General features: G+C 37.5%; 1 protein-coding gene across 1 annotated transcript in view; it reads right to left on the bottom strand.

The window, feature by feature from the left end:
• LOC135693282 (centrosome-associated protein 350) overlaps positions 1-17,914 on the bottom strand; it is a 40,082-nt gene that overhangs the window by 6,407 nt on the left and 15,761 nt on the right. The window contains exons 27-38 of the mRNA XM_065211716.2: positions 17,297-17,350; positions 16,473-16,644; positions 15,957-16,116; positions 15,295-15,575; positions 14,507-14,700; positions 13,347-13,382; positions 12,371-12,643; positions 9,811-10,017; positions 8,741-9,144; positions 7,791-7,993; positions 6,859-7,257; positions 815-966 (exon numbers count right to left, since the gene is read on the bottom strand). Of these exons, the coding sequence (XP_065067788.2) occupies positions 815-966; positions 6,859-7,257; positions 7,791-7,993; positions 8,741-9,144; positions 9,811-10,017; positions 12,371-12,643; positions 13,347-13,382; positions 14,507-14,700; positions 15,295-15,575; positions 15,957-16,116; positions 16,473-16,644; positions 17,297-17,350 (2,535 nt within the window). The remainder of the gene's footprint in view (positions 1-814; positions 967-6,858; positions 7,258-7,790; positions 7,994-8,740; positions 9,145-9,810; positions 10,018-12,370; positions 12,644-13,346; positions 13,383-14,506; positions 14,701-15,294; positions 15,576-15,956; positions 16,117-16,472; positions 16,645-17,296; positions 17,351-17,914) is intronic.

Below are 17,914 nucleotides of genomic sequence, written 5' to 3'. Positions count from 1 at the left end.
ACAACTATCCCCTCTAGTCAGAACCTGTCAATTGCATCTAACTAGGTAGACACTTACTTATTTAAGCGAGCCGAGTAATTTGAAAAGCAAAAAACGAGACCGAAAAAGAAGATTCAGTGTACATCATTTGGCTACTATATTTGAACTGCTTTGAGCTTGGCCTTTTGAATACAGAATACTATAAAATTTGGTTACAAGGCTAGTCACGAAGCAATGCTCTAATGGGACTATCTAACAAGTGAGGTTGGAGCAGTCTTTTCAATTTTTTAATGCTGCCCTCTAGATGGTCACTGCCTAAGACACAAACTATTTCGATTTTTCCTTCAAGCAACAGTCATAACACTAACAAATAAAAAATTCACTGTGTATAGGTCAAAAACTGTACACATGTCTTACGTTTGAAAGGGGTGTGAGAAGTAATAGAACATAGTGGGGGAATCACAAGACAAGGGTAACAGGGTTGCCCTCATGACATAATGAAATACCTCATGAAGCTTTGCTGTATTTAAGAGATGGGCGAGTTATCTTAAAGGGAGAAAGCAAACAGAAATTTTGATAATAATATATTCACTACTGACTAAGGTACTTCCCTAAAATTGTTAAGATCAGTTGAAGATGTTTATGTATTGTTTAAGATTTTTGCGCAACCGGCATGCTTTGCAGCAATTCTTTTCAAAACTGGCCTAATATTATACAAAATGAAAATACCCAATACAAATCAGTTCTTTTCAAAACAGCTACTGCAAAGCATGCTGGTTGCGCAAGAGCCTTTAACTACGAAATACAAATCAATGTAAAGCCTTCATGAACTCACCTGTAGCTCCTGTTGTAACTTTTGTTCCTGCTTGCGCAACTGGTCTTTCTCTCTCTTTCTTCTAATACGATCCAGATCTCGACGCCTCTTCAAAAGCTCGTCTTCTAGCTGGCCAATTCTTTTTTCGATATCACTAGCATCCGACGTTGCATCTGCAAATAAGCGAATGCATATTTATGATAAAGATAGTAGGGTACTCGATTTATTTTTAAAAAGGCACGGAGAAAGGAAAGAGTGATGTCGTTTCAAAAAATTATTCTTAGGTGCATTTTCGAGGAAATCTGTAAACCGGAAAAACGACTAGATTAGAACCCAGTCCAAGCAGGTACGTAAAGGAGTTAGTGATCAACTATACATAAAACGTGAAAGTAGAGGTATATAGGACTAAAAACTATACTTGCAGTAACATGCAATGCTTGATTTTATAGAAAATAAAAGAGCTTCATTCAACTTTGGAACTGCATTCAAAAGATAACGACCTTTGCACTTTTTGCGGGTAGATTTTTGCAATTACGTAATATTAGGAGGCTGTTCAAACTTCGCTGTTTGCTTTGCTCTATTTTCGAAAATTTTCGATGAGAACAAAACAAGGCAGATTTTAGGCAGCAATGCAATGTAATTCCGCAAAGAAGAATTTTCCGATAAATATCTCAACAATATTCATGGATGCAGATGATGGTAACTGCTAAGAAGTATGTGGAAGGAGCAACGTTTATATAAGAAGTTAAGGTGGAAGTGAGGGGGCCTTGAAAGGAACAACGTTTATCGATAAGAAGTTAAGGTGGAAGTGAGGGGGCCTTGGAAGGAACGTTTATCGATAAGAAGTTAAGGTTGAAGTGAAGGGGCCTGGGAAGGAACAATGTTTATCGATAAGAAGTTAAGGTGGAAGTGAGGGGGCATTGGAAGGAACAACGTTTATCGATAAGAAGTTAAGGTGGAAGTGAGGGGCCTTGGAAGGAACGTTTATCGATAAGAAGTTAAGGTTGAAGTGAGGGGGCCTGGGAAGGAACAATGTTTATCGATAAGAAGTTAAGGTGGAAGTGAGGGGGCATTGGAAGGAACAACGTTTATCGATAAGAAGTTAAGGTGGAAGTGAGGGGCCTTGGAAGGAACGTTTATCGATAAGAAGTTAAGGTTGAAGTGAGGGGGCCTGGGAAGGAACAATGTTTATCGATAAGAAGTTAAGGTGGAAGTGAGGGGGCATTGGAAGGAACAACGTTTATCGATAAGAAGTTAAGGTGGAAGTGAGGGGCCTTGGAAGGAACAACGTTTATCGATAAGAAGTTATGGTGGAAGTGAGAGGGCCTTGGAAGGAACAACGTTTATCAATAAGAAGTTAAGGTGGAAGTTAGGGGGCCTTGGAAGAAACAACGTTTATCGATAAGAAGTTAAGGTGGAAGTGAGGGGCCTTGGAAGGAACAACGTTTATCGATAAGAAGTTAAGGTTGAAGTGAGGGGGCCTGGGAAAGAACAACGTTTATCGATTAGAAGTTATGAGGAAGTGAGGGGGCCTTGATTAGCCAATAATAAGCGGAGCACCCCCAAACCCCTATATCTATATCTACTGCTCAACAACCAGGAAATGAATCACAATTGTAAACATGATCATCTATGATTATTCCAGTGTGTAGAAAGTGCACATGTAAAGAGAGGGCGCGTGTAGAGAGCGGAGAGATGAAGAGAAAGGAGCGTGTCGAGGAAGGGGGGCATATACGAGAGAGGGACGTATTGAGTGAGAAGACTTGTCGAAGGAAGGAATGTGAAGAGGGGGAGGGCGTTAAAAGAGAAAGACAGATACATGTAGAGGGATAGAAAATAGGAGGGGGCATTTCTCCTCTTTTACTACATCTGAAAGAGACAGTAATTAACTATTTCGTTAGTTCCCCTTCCAATAATCCCATGTACTAAGACTAAGACGTCTTTTCAGGCCAGAAAAAGTTTCTATATCGTCAATCGTTAAAAAATAATATTTTTGAGTGGAAATACCAAGGCTTTGAGCCCCCATGAAAACTCATTTTGGCAAGGAGAGCCCTGCGTTTAGGGACTATTTGCTCACACCATTGTGGAATAATCGCAAAAGATACCCTTTAAAACAAAATAGTAAACTTTTATTGCTGCCTATCAACAATATTAAGAAACATGCCTCCCTTATGATATTCAATATCTTTAGCTCAGCAATGACAATAATTACAGGTTGATCCACTGTCGATATATTGTCGCTTTTCTCAAAAATAGCTTTCATCACTTGAAAATTTACCTCGCACGAAAAACACGTCGGAAATCAGCGTGTCTCCATACACCGGCTTTATACATTGACGTCATCGTTATAAAAAGGGGATGACGCAACACATATGTGCCTGATATAAATAAACACGTTAAGTGCAACAGGAACATATACTAGAACCACATCAAAAACTGGGCTGATAAGGTAATTTGTTATGAGGGCTGCGATATGGCTTTTATAGGGGAGCTAGATTGGCCGATAACACAACAGTGGGCGTAAAGTAAAAAAAGCCAGTCTATAAATAACGCCGCTTTTGCAGGTACTTTAAAGAAACCTGGCATTTAAACCGTTGATACTGATGCACTTTAAACTGGAAATAGAAGAGTGGCTGAACCCTTTCGAAAAACTATCAAAACAAGGGACGATTTCGAATCAGAATATGACATCAAGAACTTAGGAGATAAATATTCAAAAATTGCTATTGCATTGAAGAAATTTATTTTTCATGTTGTAGCAACACACAGATGTTAGTTAACAGATAATATTGTATTCTTAGCCGTTCTATTAATAAAACGATTAAATTAAAGTTTCCAATGACGTTGATTGCAAAATCTTTTACCCCCTCCTCCCCCCCTTCCCCGCTACATAAAGTAAGATGAAATATTCAATATCACTTTATAATCGAATTTCACTTTACAATCTCTATTCTGGCAACGAGCTAGCATAAATCAAGCAACAGGTCGAAAAATGCTTTTAAAACAACTTGAATGGTACAGATTTTGCAGCAACGACCCGTAACATCGATCATGCGATTTAAAGTTGTTTAGGTTTAAAGTCGATTGCGGTCAGGCAAGCTCCAGTGAAGATTTTTGGGTCATAGCTCATTGAGTCAAAAAATTGAAAATGTGAGAAAAACGTTAATCAATTAAAATCAAAGAAGCATTATATTTTAGAATGCTTAAATTCTTTTAAAGAAGGACTATGTCTCAACTGGCTTTACAAAAAAAAGCCAACAGATTCAATTAAACTTTGGTGTGATTGATCACAAATAGGAAGCCTCACAGCACAGGCGAATCTGGCAGTCGTGAAATTTTTTCAGGATTAACAAACAAAACTAAAGATCAACAACAAAAGGTCGGTGTCGTGTGTGACATTTTTTGGAAAAATACTCAATCAATTATGAGGTGTGAATATCAAATATTTTATGATAACAGTGAGACTAAAAATTGTTATTACAAGAGGTCAAAGAGACCCTAGATTCTTCTATCCATTGCCAAAAACCAGCCACGGAAAATGCATTCCCCCAAAGCTAACTGTTTGGGTTGTCATTCATTAAAACTTCACTCTGAACGGGTTTAAACTGAAACCTGAAACTTTTAAATAGCTATTCACTTTTGAGCCAGGCTATTCACTGTCATAAAAACTTCGTGAAAACTGGTAAAGTCTAAAAAACTCACCATCCTTTAAACTTTGCAGCATGGTAAAAACACACGACATGAACATCCCCATTTCCTTACACGCCGCTCGACACAGAATCGTTTAAATTAATTTAGCTCACACAGAAAGATACTCTCAACTCAAATCAGCTGATTTTGAAATAAAATTTTGAAGAATTTCTGTCATGTGGACAACAATACGGCTTGCGGGGAATCTCCTTTCGCGTTAGTTCTGCATGATTGACCTGACGGCCAACCAGACATCTCCTTCGCTGCGGCATCCTGGGAATATTTTCGGGAGCACAAATAAGACCCGGTCATGCTAACAGGGGGCTAATCTTCATTTATCCGTGAAACTGTGTCCTAAAATTATTCTGGATGGGTTCACGCGGGATTACAATTTACTGGCTCACAAATGAAAGGGGAGGATTCCCGCTACTCCCTATAAGAATCATAAAATTCTGCAATTTAGAAGTTGATTACAGGAAATAAAAACAGCGCTGGAGGAATTCTTTTATCGTTAGATGGTTGAAATTTTTGTCGATGTAATTATTATTAGTTTGGGGAGAAGTGCATTCACCAATAAAAATTATTTTTAGAAAAACATGGCGCGAAACAACGGGAATAGTAACGATCGACCGTTTGAAGCCCGGACACGGATCTCTTTTATTTGGGATGTGGAGCCATCGACGAGGCACCGAGTCCAATTTGAGGGATTTAAAACAGCATAAAGCTAGGTTAGAACTTGAATATCTAATTTTCCCACATTAAAACTTTGATCGAAGTCAAAAATGGCATAGGATAATTATTTAAAACCTTTATGGACCTATTGTTGGCCCCTTGCTTCCTTTTTGTGGTCCAGTAGGTGTGTACCGTAAGCCCTTGAATAAGCCCCACCTTCAATAAAGCCCCTACCCCAGCATTAATTGAAGGACTTGTGGTATTGCAAAATGACATCACATTATATAAATGGCAACTCCCGCGGAAGTCTTGATTTGAATCAATCCGCCTTCACAGCTTGTGATGTTTAGAATAACATATCAAATTCCAGGTCAACTGGTGTGATGATGAGACTGACTTTCACGATAAATAAAAAGAATAAAGTATTCAAGGTGAATCGAATTAATAGCAAGTCAATCATTTTCAGCTTTCTAAGATGGAAATTCGCGGGTTGCACAGAATCATACCGCTTTTACTAGGCAGGATACGGCTGTGAGTCATCAGAGGCATAATCGTTGCAAAATGTAGGAAGACACGTAAACAGAAATGTCAAGGCGACGTTTACTCTTTTTGATAATAACCAGTAAATTTAGGTTCAGGCTGAATGTTCTTAATTTTTCAAAAATCTGAGGCTGGATTGTTCTTAATTTGTTCTTAAACTAATATGATGCAAGCAGTGCGATTGCTAGCTTTTTCCGAGGGGCAAATCACTCTCTGAAAATCTCGTACAGGTTTGGAGTAAATCCCATTGTTTTATCTGAAAATCTCTGGAAATTTGTTTGTTTTGGTAAAAATCTGGTACACTTTTTGCAAGAGTGAATTTCCCCTCGGCTTTTTCGCTCTAGAGATGTGTTCAGGCCTCATTTGCAAACAAAGTGAGTAAGATAACCTTCATTTGCAGACCAGTTTGAATATTTACCGAAAAAGCACCGACACATGGCTAAAAATCCTCATCAATCTGCAATCGCTTAATCAATCTGCAATCGCTTATCAAGATTTAACAATAATGAGAAGAGAGGAAAGAAATTTTTCAGATGTATCAGCAGGGAGGTCTTCATATGAAATGAATCACACGCAATGTTGTTACCATGGTGTTGGCTTATTGCTACAAAGAATGACACCTTTCAAAATATTTCAAAATACAACGAAAAGAAAAGATAAGGTTTCTGTGTGCAATCTCCCTGATCAAAATGACATGTATAATAATCATACATACCTTTGTGATTGACGTGATTGATATGGTCGTTTTATGGATTGGTTGTGTGGTTGTTGTATGATCTCCGATTATGATTGATGATTATGATGATGGTCGTTCATGATTATGACTGTTAGTGAGGATACCAGGGCCGCCGATAGGTTTCAGAGGCCCTGGGGCAAAGCCGAAAGATAAGGCGCCATGCGAGCGGGGCGAGCAGAAAATTTTTGTGACCACGCCCTTCGGATTAGTTTAAAACACATTTCAGAATATTTCTTGCAGTCATTTCTTTTCAGAATTTTAAAACGCGTTAATATCTTTACGCATACTTTGCTACGTTTAACTAATTTTATTCTCAAAATGGAATTTATTAGTTTATGAAGCCCCCTAGACCTCGAGCCCCTAGGGCAATTTCCCCCCTTGCCCCCCTCTCGGTGGCCCTGCTCGTAAGACATAACCCATCTCTTACCTGCTAAAGACACCTCTTCTTCACTTTTCGATTCATCACTCTCTTTAGTATGCCTCTTTTTGGTTTTGCCCTGCAATGAGAGCGACAAAGCAGCTTCTGAGACTGAGGTCATCTTTTTGCTTTGGGATCGCGTCCCTGAGGGTGACTCGAATGTGTCCTCGCCGTACTCCTCGGGAATTGAAGTGTCAGAACTTTTCTGGATGCCTGGAGAAACAGAGGCAATGCTCTCTTCAATGATGTCGTTGTCTGTTTCATTCGAGGTCATTTTGATCTCTTCAATTTGAGATGTATCGCTTTCTGAAGACTTATCTTTGCTCAGCATTGATTTGGTTGATGAGGTGCGTGATGCTGAGTTTGTTTGACTTTTGATCGTTGTTGATTCAGATGATTCAGAGCGATCTGCATAGGAAACGAATCAGCCAAGTAAAATCAGGCTTCCTTTAAAAAGAAGCCTAAAACAGTCGTTTTATAACTATTACAGTAAAACTAAAACCTAAATGTGGCTTAAAGGTTTGCTAAAGTCAAAAAGTCTCAAAAGGCGATTGCTAAAGTAAAAACTTGCTACGAAATATACTGAAGCTATTAACATTCCGTAGTGTATAAATTATGCATACAATATGCAGTACAGATGTGATCACTATCAATACTTCTAATATATCAAGATATACACTATCCAGTTGTCTAATTAATCCCTGGCATAATCGAAAAAACTTTCATCACTTTAGTAAACACCGGGACGGGGTCATCAGAACACATCTTTGGTGGCAATAGAGCCTTTCTTAACTGTCTATCTTTGGTAAATTTCTCTCAAAACATTACTTTATTAATCCTATCTTGAGTCTAACTAAACTCAGTGGCATGAAACTACACACCAATGCCCCCTTTTGGATGCTACAGAGAGGCAAATTAATCATTATAATAATCAAAGTCACCTTCTCGTGCAGATTTACTTGGTGTTGGCGAAACTCGGTTTCGATTTTTGCTTTTATCCAGCGCTCTCTTAATGTCCGCCTTAAGCCTCAGCTCCTCCAACTCGATTCGTTTTTGCCAATCTGCAATCTCTCGTTGGTTTTTCAGCGCAGACTCAAACTGACTGCGGCGATCTTTCAGGGTTCTCTCTCGTTTTCTCAGATACCTGCAAAAATTCGTGCATTGAAGCTTTTTGCTGGTTTTTAACTTAAAAATATCATCTGGCAGTCGGAAATTATTGTTGTATTTTGCTTGGCTCAACAATGAACTTTTTAAATACATGCCACAACGATCAAAGGATGTAGGCAGTGGCGGACACTTGGGGGGGGGGGGGCGAGGGGGGGCGACCGCCCCCCAATACTTTAGGGGACAATGGTCTTTTGCTCTAAAACAATGATAAATGTGACGTCATCTTATTAAAACAATAGGCTTGTGCCCCAATATTTGTTCAAGTGTCCGCCCCTGGATGTAGGGTCTACTTTCAAGGGTATCACACTGGATTTGCTAACTTAGAAAAGGGGTAGTCAAATCGAGAGAAAGAGCAAGAGCAGTTCAAGAAAAGTAATTCATTTAAATGTTTTTATATGAAACGTTCATCATGGCTTAAGATAAGTGCTCATTGCCCCCTTTTCGAGAAGCAATACTGTCCTCAAAAAACAAATCAATTGCAGTGCGGAGGGCAATGCTTGCTGTCTTCACGCCAAAAAGTCACCACAGGGCCTTGTCTATTCTTGTTAAAACGAGCCAACGAGTGTCCAACTTATAAAAGCTTTCTAGCCCAGATTGTTTATAAAAATAGACAGCTCTTTGATTAATCCCCTGCAAAAATTTACCCTTCGCACATAGTCTAGTTCTCTCCCTTCCTGCCACAGAGCAACGATAGTAAGCTGAAATCAACTAGAAATATACATACTGCTCGCTGGCTTTCTTTCGCAGTTTCTTCAGATCGGTGACCATGCTGGATTGCGTGTGTTCTGTTATTGAAACTTCATCGGCTGTGCTTTCTGCCTCTTCCTGCCTCGATGATGTATGGCTTTCCGGACTCGCGTCTGACATCTTTGGCGACTGCGTAGCATTTGTATATGTCGGGAAGCTTCCCCCATCTGTGGCTGGGTGCACTTCTGTGGGAATCTCCTCTGGCACCTCTGCTGTTGTTTCGGTAGATTTAGCAGTGGATGTTGTCTTTGGTGACGTCATAGTCTTTGTTTTGGTGTATGAAGACTGTGATTTCTGCTGTTTTGCATTCGCCGATGAAACGCTACCAAAATTATTTGCAGTTCCATCAGAAACAACACTGGTTTGATCAACTGAGCCAATCTTGAAGAAACAGCAATGAATATACTTATAACAATAACAAAACTCACCGTATTATTGAATTTCGTAAGGATATCAAGCTTAGAAAAAATTGCAAAGGTTCTTTAAAAATGACAATAAAATGACTGATGCAGACTACAAATGATTTGCCGCAAGTCACGGGATCTCGAAAATTTTTATTGAATAACAAGGCAATAAATTTTGTATTTAGAGCATTAACAATTAAAAATTCTTGAAAACAGTGAAATAAAAATTATCGATTTTACTTACAAAGCGCAAATCGAGTCAGGTTCACGCAGCGATCTCTGCCCGCCCTAAATACTCGTCAAATATCATCCACGTTTTTACTTCCCAACGGTCATTCACAACAAGCAAACATAACGATCGCTAATAGCCATTAGCACTCAACTGATCTACTCTGGCATTGGTCCTAGGGCATTTTGTCCCTCTTAATGACTCAAAAGTGTGTTGCTCTGGCCCTGAAACTTCCGCAATTCAAATAAGCATTTCACGACTAGCCTAAGCTGAGTCTGTAGCATTTGACTTCCAAAAATATAATACAGTAGGGCAGCTTAGGTTAACATGCCAAACCAAAAGCAATTAAACTCTCATTGATCATGATTCATACAATCGTGATAAGTCTATTTAAATCCCTTTGAAAAAACTCACCGATGAAACTTCACTGACAGATTTCTCGCCATTTTCCATTGATTCCTGCGACTTTTCTTGACTTTTGGCCACCTTAACTTGCCCCAATCTGCTCCATATCTTCTGCGTCTCGTCTTTTAACCGCACAATCTCCTTTTGCTGGTAAAGCATAAATCTTCTCTCGTGGCTTGCTGCTCGATATGCTTGCTTCAAACGGCGAATCTCACTCTGCAACAACAACAACAGATAGCATCATAGACACGACTCGCAGCTTTCCCAGAGGTTTCTCAAGATTTCAAATGTCATAATAACATCATAACAAACAATATTTTGATCTGAACAATTAACAATTAACCGCATCAAAGTGTCCTTTTGATGGAGAATTTTGTTTCCAAAAACACATCTTGATTCAATCACTCTGAATAGAGAAAACAGACGGTTTTTTTGTGTTGTCAAAAAACCTGCTCTTATTAAAGGTTATCAGTGGTAAAAACGCCCCGCCCCTTGAAAAGTCAACACGAGGGCCTCCTTGAAATTGGTGCCCATGAAGAGCATCACTTTGTTGTCATTAAAGTCAGTGCCAAAAAAACTAAAGATACAACTATGACTGTAGTTGGAAGGACTAGCAATGGCAAGGATGTTAATTGCTAGCATTTCTCAGACAGCTAATTTTCGATGCTATCATGACTATGTTATGGATGATGCCGCAGGTGCTACCGTATCACTGAAATTACGAGAAAGCTTAATAGGTTTTAGAGATTGAGAGGAATCTCAATATCGATCAAATGTAAGAAATGTATTAGATGAATTAATCAACAGCATGACATCAACTTGTAAAGCATGCATCCAGCAGCTACAATCCCGGACAAAAATGGTTGAGACTTTTCAAGGAATGCTTATATTTTCACTTTCCTTTAAAAAATAACGTTTTCACCTCCCCCAATTCAATGTTGAATGCATGATTTTGAAGCAGAATTGAAAGAACATAAATCCAACATTGCTTCGGGAGGAAAGGGGGGGGATTCGAATTTACAGAGGCAAGGTAAAGTAGAAAATTACAAAAATTGCATTTTGTCTCAACATTTTTGTCCGGGATTGTAGTTCCAGCCACATCAAGTTTCTTAAAAGTCATGAAATATACAGCATACGGCAAAGTGCAACGGAATCTTGTGAAATATAAGACAAACGCTAAAAGATCACTAGATAAGGTACTTGGTAGAAGACATGCATGTTACAAACATTTGTAAAATTATTTCAAATCCCATACATATAAATATCAATAAATAAAAACATAAAATATACCATCAAAGAAAAAAATAAAAATATTAGAGATGGAACAAAGCATAATTAAAAAGTGAAAAAAGCTTGGGATTACTCGTTGTTTTGTTCCAATGGGAGGGTAGGTAAAGCTAATTACAAATTTTATCTATTTGCGAAAATTATGAAACAATTTTTCCATATACTTTTTAAAAACAACATTCCTATTTGCTTCACAAAGAATGTACACGTAGAAACTCTGGAAGAGCAATTTACATGTTATAAAAGCTGAGTTTGAATCTCCAAATGAAATCCATTACATAGCATTCTTGGGAGTTTTTATTTTCCCAAAGCACTGTGGCTGAGAAACTATTTGTGATTAAAATACTTGAATCCTTGAATCCCAACGTGATTAAAATATTCATTTAATTATGGTTGCCTGAAAGAAGTAATTAACATCATAGCATTATGCATAGTTTAGAAAAATTTTGTTGATATTCTGTTTTAAATTATCAACAACTAGTAGCAAGGCCTTGACTCTACATATTTTTAATTGTATTTACATTCTTGATGGTCAGCGTATTTGCAGAATTGGAATCCATTTGCTTATTGTCTTCATAAGCTTGGCCACAGAATTATTTTTGATGGTGTTGATTAATCATGTTTCATTATCACAGAATTGCGTTGATTATCAAAGATATGCTTGGGTTCGTAGAGTACGAAAGTAAATACCACAGAGCGGATTCATGATAAACACAGGCCTCCAGTTATACTGGCTAGCAGCACTACGACAACCAATTAGAGATTATTGACATATTGACATATTGGCAGATTGGAGACTGCCTTTTTCCAAACATTTTTAGGATATTTTTCGATGCTTGTGAGTTTTGGACATTGTACCTTCATCAACAAACTGTACATTAGATTGGAAAACAATATATGTTTGTTAATAGCAAATCAAACAGTTTGAAAAGCATTTAGTGTAGGCTTAGTTCAGCACCCTTCTCGGTAGGTAATGGCTTGCACTTTGGCGAGGAAAGTTCCCACATTATAAGATCGATTTTTACTTTTTTATTTCTGTCAGTGTTGTGAGGAATTTATTGAAATGGACTCTTCGAAAATTCCACAGATAGCTATGTAAACAATACTAATTATTAGGTCGCAAACTTACAAGAAAATTTAGAGTGGGGATATTTTTACTGATTTCTTGTTTTTAGGTGTGATATCATTTCAAATGCAGCACGTCGCATTATTCGGAAGTAACCCACCTGAGGATGAAAAACATCAAACGATCTGGAAGTCCGAAATAAAACTGTGACTATACCTGCTCGGATTTTAACTTCATCCACAGACCTCGCTGTTTCTTGTTTAGAGGGGGCATCAAATCATCAGCACCTTTACTCTTCAGCGATGTCTTCTGCATCTCCAGCCATGCCATTTCCGCCTTCGCCTTCTCGATCAATGCCTTTTCTCGCAGCTTCAATAAAGCAGTTTGATGTTTGCTGCGAATCTCCTCTTCTTGAATATATTGCCTTACCATATCATCAGTAAATTTAGTAAAGGTATCTTCACCGGCGAACGGCGGGCGTGCTGCAAGCTGAGCATTAAATAAACATAGATATGGTAAATTTTGGCATTGTGAGTGAAAGTAGGACATTTTTTGCATGTTTAATAGAAATGTGGTGTTACATGTTATAAGTACAAACAATATTTCAATGTTGCAAAGCAAAGCAAAGAAAACGACTTTCCTTTAAAATAGAATCCCTTTTACTCAAACCTCGCAGAAAAGTTCAAAATGGCTTTCATTACCATTTCTATTTCACTTAAAGGGCAAATTAATCGGTTCCTTTTTTTGAGAATCCTGCTGACATTAAAGGTGTTTATTTATCGAATTTGCATTTTAATGTGTCTCAATGGGAAAACATAAAAATATGAGAAGCCTAAAATATGAAGAAAAGTCGAACTCAACTATCCACTAATAATTGACGTTAGTAAACTCAAAGGTAGCTGCCTAAACCTTAATGCCCTGTACTCTTGAAACAAAGTTATTAAAAAGCAAATTAAATTGCATCCTATTCTAAATAAAATTCAAAATTTCGTAAATAATATTTTAGATAAAAAATAAGTTCAAATGATGTTATCATCCGTTTGTTTAAAGGATTTGTAAATTAATAACATTAGAGTCACAACAAAGAGTCAAGCATGTCTCCGACCCAAAGGTCAGTAGAGCTTAAAAGTATATCTTTGACAAAAGCAATCAACAAAGTAAAATTAATCTGAATTAGATGCAAAGCACGAACCTTTGATGCAGACTCCGGAGAAAGCTTCCCATCATCCTAGAAACGAAATTAATGGCATTTCCATTCAAATGCTGAGCAACTAGAGCTGGAAGATTTTCATTTTCTGAAAAACTATTTGAAAATCACAATATCATTGTGAAAACTACTTCTGTGACAATGACAAGGTATGACGAAGTTGATCCTGATGTAAATTTTATTAGTTGAAAATTTGATAAGAGCAATGATCAACTTTCGCCTTGTTGCTCGGGCAAAGTTTAAAAATGATGCAAGGAGAAAAGCATAGCATACGAAAACACTATTTGAGAAATAAGGCTCCAATTCTGAAACAGTGCTTAAAAATTCTAGAATACGATTGCACAGAAAGATATAGGAATAATAATTAAGGAATGACTTTGCAACAAGGTGTTTCAAATGTAAACTGTATTGAACTTTCGATGTAAAAGTTTCTTAAAAATGCAATCGCCAAAACCCTGCGCTTGAAATGCGTCCATATGCCTCTTTGACACAATAGCAAAATAAATATGATTTCCGCCACAGAACACAGCAACACTTGGCATTTCTTGCAATTTGAAAAGTTAACTCTGATGGAACTCGCGCTTGGGTGTTTTTTTTCGCATTCAATCCAGATTGGAAATTTTATAAATAATACTATGCCAGGCTAGATATGAACCAGTAGCGGAAACTTTGGGTTGAGGTGAAGGGGGTGACTGCATAAATAATTATAAATAAATTTCAAAACAATGGTTCCTGAAGCTTTTTTGATGTTAAGGTATTGTCAGGGTACTTTCGAAACAACATGATGCAGGAAACAGGTGAGCAGAAAATAAAAACAAACTTTTGAAACTTCCTAGAATAAGACAGACAATTGCCTGTACCTAGAAATGAATTTCTTATTCTAATCAGTCTCGGGGAGTTCAGGAAGTTACCAAGCAATTTGTGATTATAAAAATGTGCAAATCCCTTAATAACATAATGAACAAATATAATGAACTTAATAACATAATGAACAAATATAAAAGGGCGTTGTCCCTGTTCTCTGAGGGTTTTGAGGGGATGGTCTCCAAAAATTTCCGTCTGTTCCCCAATCTGTTGCCCCTCACTAAACACAAAAGTTTCCCCAGCTGAGTCAAAACAATGAAAAAATAAAAGACAGTACTTACTGAGGATGTGCCATTGTCAGATAAGAGTTTGTCGATTTTAGATCGTTTTTCCTTTTCCAAGCTCTTTCTACGATGACTCATTACAGGAAGGACCATACGGAACCCACTGTCAAGTTCATCTTCAGTCAAAGATGACCCAAGATTGTCATCAATCTTGAAGCTTTGCTCCTCGATCTCTGAATGTTGCAAAGATTCTAAAATTGGCATTGGCAAATAGAGTGGACAAGATGCAATTTCAAAATATTGAAAAAATTATCCTAACCTACAACAATCGAATTTGAATGATTTAATGGCGATAGACCGGTCAATCAAGGAATCAATCAAATGCTTCAAAATTGGCTCCGCTCAGGTCACGTGATAAAAAAATTGCTTGCACCCTTGTGCGCATTAAATTCGCACTGCTGTGACTATCGCTAGGAAGGGGAAAGCCTTAAATAGAAAGGGGGTAGAGGCTCCCCCTTCCTAGCGATAGTCACAGGAGTGTGAATTTAATGCGCACAAGAGTGCAAGCAATTTTTTATCACGTGACCTGAACGGAGCCAATTTTTTCAAATCGAGGTTAATACACCTCTTGTCTTTTCCGAGGCTAATCTATGTACCCTGCCTTAGGGCCGCTGGCAAGCCCGCGCAGCGGGCTTCGTAGGGGAGCTATTATCAATATCTGACGTTATATACAATGGAGGCGAAATAGTACATTAGTATCCTGCTTGTTCTTGTAATTTTCAAACAGGCATTAATGAAATTAGGAAGTCCGTTATGATAGTCAAAAACAAAGTAAACCAACATACCATCTAAAACATGTCGCAGCTGATCATTTTCCCTTGCAGGAGTGCTATGTTTATCATATTCAGTTCCAATCTCACTGGTTCTAGAGAGGTTGGTATTGTCTTGTCCACTGCTTTCCAAACTTTGCTTTATGCTTTCTCTGGTATCTTCTGCAATACTTTTACCAATACTCTCCCTTATGGTCGGTGTAAAGCTTTTCTTAGAAGCAAGAGAACGACTTAATGATTCTTCAACAATGGAGGATGTTGCTTCACTTTTCGATTTGATTTTCTCAGTTATGGAGCTGTGAGAAATAGATTTTGATTAGTAAATCACCTCACTCATAAACAAAGACAGCATTGTTACTCAATTATTTATCAAAACTATTCAATTTTCTCGGTAATGTATGACTCTTTCCTTTCTCCTGAAGTATTGTGTTTTAGCAAAATATTTTCTTTTCCACAGAGGCTACATAAAGATAAGCATGATACGAAAATTTGCCAGGGACACTTTTATTTAAAAAGTGTTTAAATTTAGAAGTTTAAGATTTTAAAATTACTAGGATTTTAGATATCTGAATAAGATCCTGAAGAATGTTATGAAGAAAATGAAACCCACAAAATAAATTTTTAGCAAGCAAATAAGGCATAACTTTGCAACATCAACTAGAGGTTAAGATATTAACCTTTTCTGAGGAGAAGGTTCTTCAAAGTCGTCGTCTTTGTACGATATATCACGACTGCTTGATTTTTTCGAGCCTTCCGTTGAATTTGTTATAGTTTGATCGCTATCTGTTGAGCGTGTTGACGTTGAAGAAAAAGTTGACTGCGAGTAGCTTTTGGAGACTAAAACAACAAATAAAACGTAACGATTTCAACGCAAAAAGAGTAGGGGGAATATCGATACTTCAAGTAATTTTGATGATGGTAACAAAATATTAGTTTGGATAAATGAGAGCTATCGCAGCTACGAGGTTTGGAATGCTGGAAACTTAAGTGGCCTAAAATTTTGATAACTTCTGCATTTTCTTACGATAGATTGCTTGCAGGACGAAAAACCTAAACTAAAAAACCAAAGCTTTCATTCTGGCAGTATTCATAACGTTAGCTGTTTATAGCATTGAAGGAAATCAACAATAGCCGTAAGTCGCTGTTATATATGAACTTGGAAAAGATTACACAAAACCAGAAAACATGCAGACCTTTTTTGAGTGCCTCGTTTCTTAGTTGCTCGAGCTGTTCCCTGTGGAATTGCATGGCAGCCTGCACAGCGGACGAAGCTGCAGCCGCAGCAGCATTCGTGGCCATGGTTTGCACATCATTGGAGTGACGATTTGCAGATTCGATGGCAACATCGGAAGCCATTTTCTGGGCCTAAAAATAATTCATTCTATGTACAAAATATCTTTAAAAATCACAGTAAAATAATTATAACAAGATGTCTATGAGTACACACACTTTTAAAGCTTTGTAACTCTTAAAACACTCATAACCAGTTTAAAATCTCATCATGGCCATTCCAGAATTTCATGTACAAAGAAGAATACATTCTTCCATTTATCTGCGGTTTCAAGCAACTTTTTCTCGAGATCAGAGCTGTAAACGTTTTACTTTCTTTATGAACTATCATCTTTTGCTAATTATATAACATTGCTAGATTTGAAATTTCCCATGATACTTTTGAGCAAAATATATTACACAACTACAGAGTCGACCTTTACCTCGACTATTATCCCAAACAACCAAATGATCACTACTATATTACAAAATACACTCGCTTATGCCAATCCCATTTGCCAAATATCAACAAATTTTCCGCAGCAAAGGGGCAAAATATCACAACATCTGGCATAGATCTATCAAACATAAACCACAATTTTCATTGGCAATAAGGTCTATTTTACTTAAACTGAGATTATTTTACTACAACTCTTCCAAAGAACTAAAAAACACGGAAGGAACTTCTTTATATTTTCTATTTGAGTATTTTTCTATTTCTTGGGTAAGAAGATTGAAAATCATATACCTTTTCGACTTTTTCAGCGGCTTCCTCTGCTCTTTTTGCAGCCTCCTTCTGAACCTAAAAAAATTGTTCGGAGAAGAGATCCTTACAGAATTTATTAAATTAAAACGACATAATCATCAAAAATACTAATGTTGTTTATAAGAGATTGTGGTAACCATAAAACTACGATTTTATAAGACCATATTAAAGAAGATGTATGGCATGAAGGCAAAAGTTGCAACAAAAGGGGACGAATAATACTATGGTTACTTAACACTTAACAATGCTGTGTAAACAGTGGCGGACACCTGGGGGTTCGCCTCCTAAATATTTTGGAATACAATGGTATCTTGTTCTAAACAATGTGAAAATGTGACGTCATCTTATCAAAACAATAGGCTTCCCCCTCCTTCAACATTTGAGCAAGTATCCATCCCTGTGTGCTAAAAAGCGGAACAATATGGCTGGAAATGACACGTGGGAAGGACTTTGAAGTTGGGAGTCTAGGCTAAGATGATTTTGTGGTTATAATAAGACTAGCAAGGACGGAAAGAGAAGATGGCGTTTACAGGGATGATAAAAATAGGCAGACCAAAGAGTAGACGTAGAAAGGACATAAATAGACCTTTCAACAAATTT

Source organism: Rhopilema esculentum, chromosome 11 (genome assembly GCF_057945365.1).
Source record: "Rhopilema esculentum isolate cy_ngs chromosome 11, ASM5794536v1, whole genome shotgun sequence".
Lineage (NCBI taxonomy): Eukaryota > Metazoa > Cnidaria > Scyphozoa > Rhizostomeae > Rhizostomatidae > Rhopilema > Rhopilema esculentum.
This window is presented reverse-complemented; position numbering and strand designations above follow the sequence as displayed.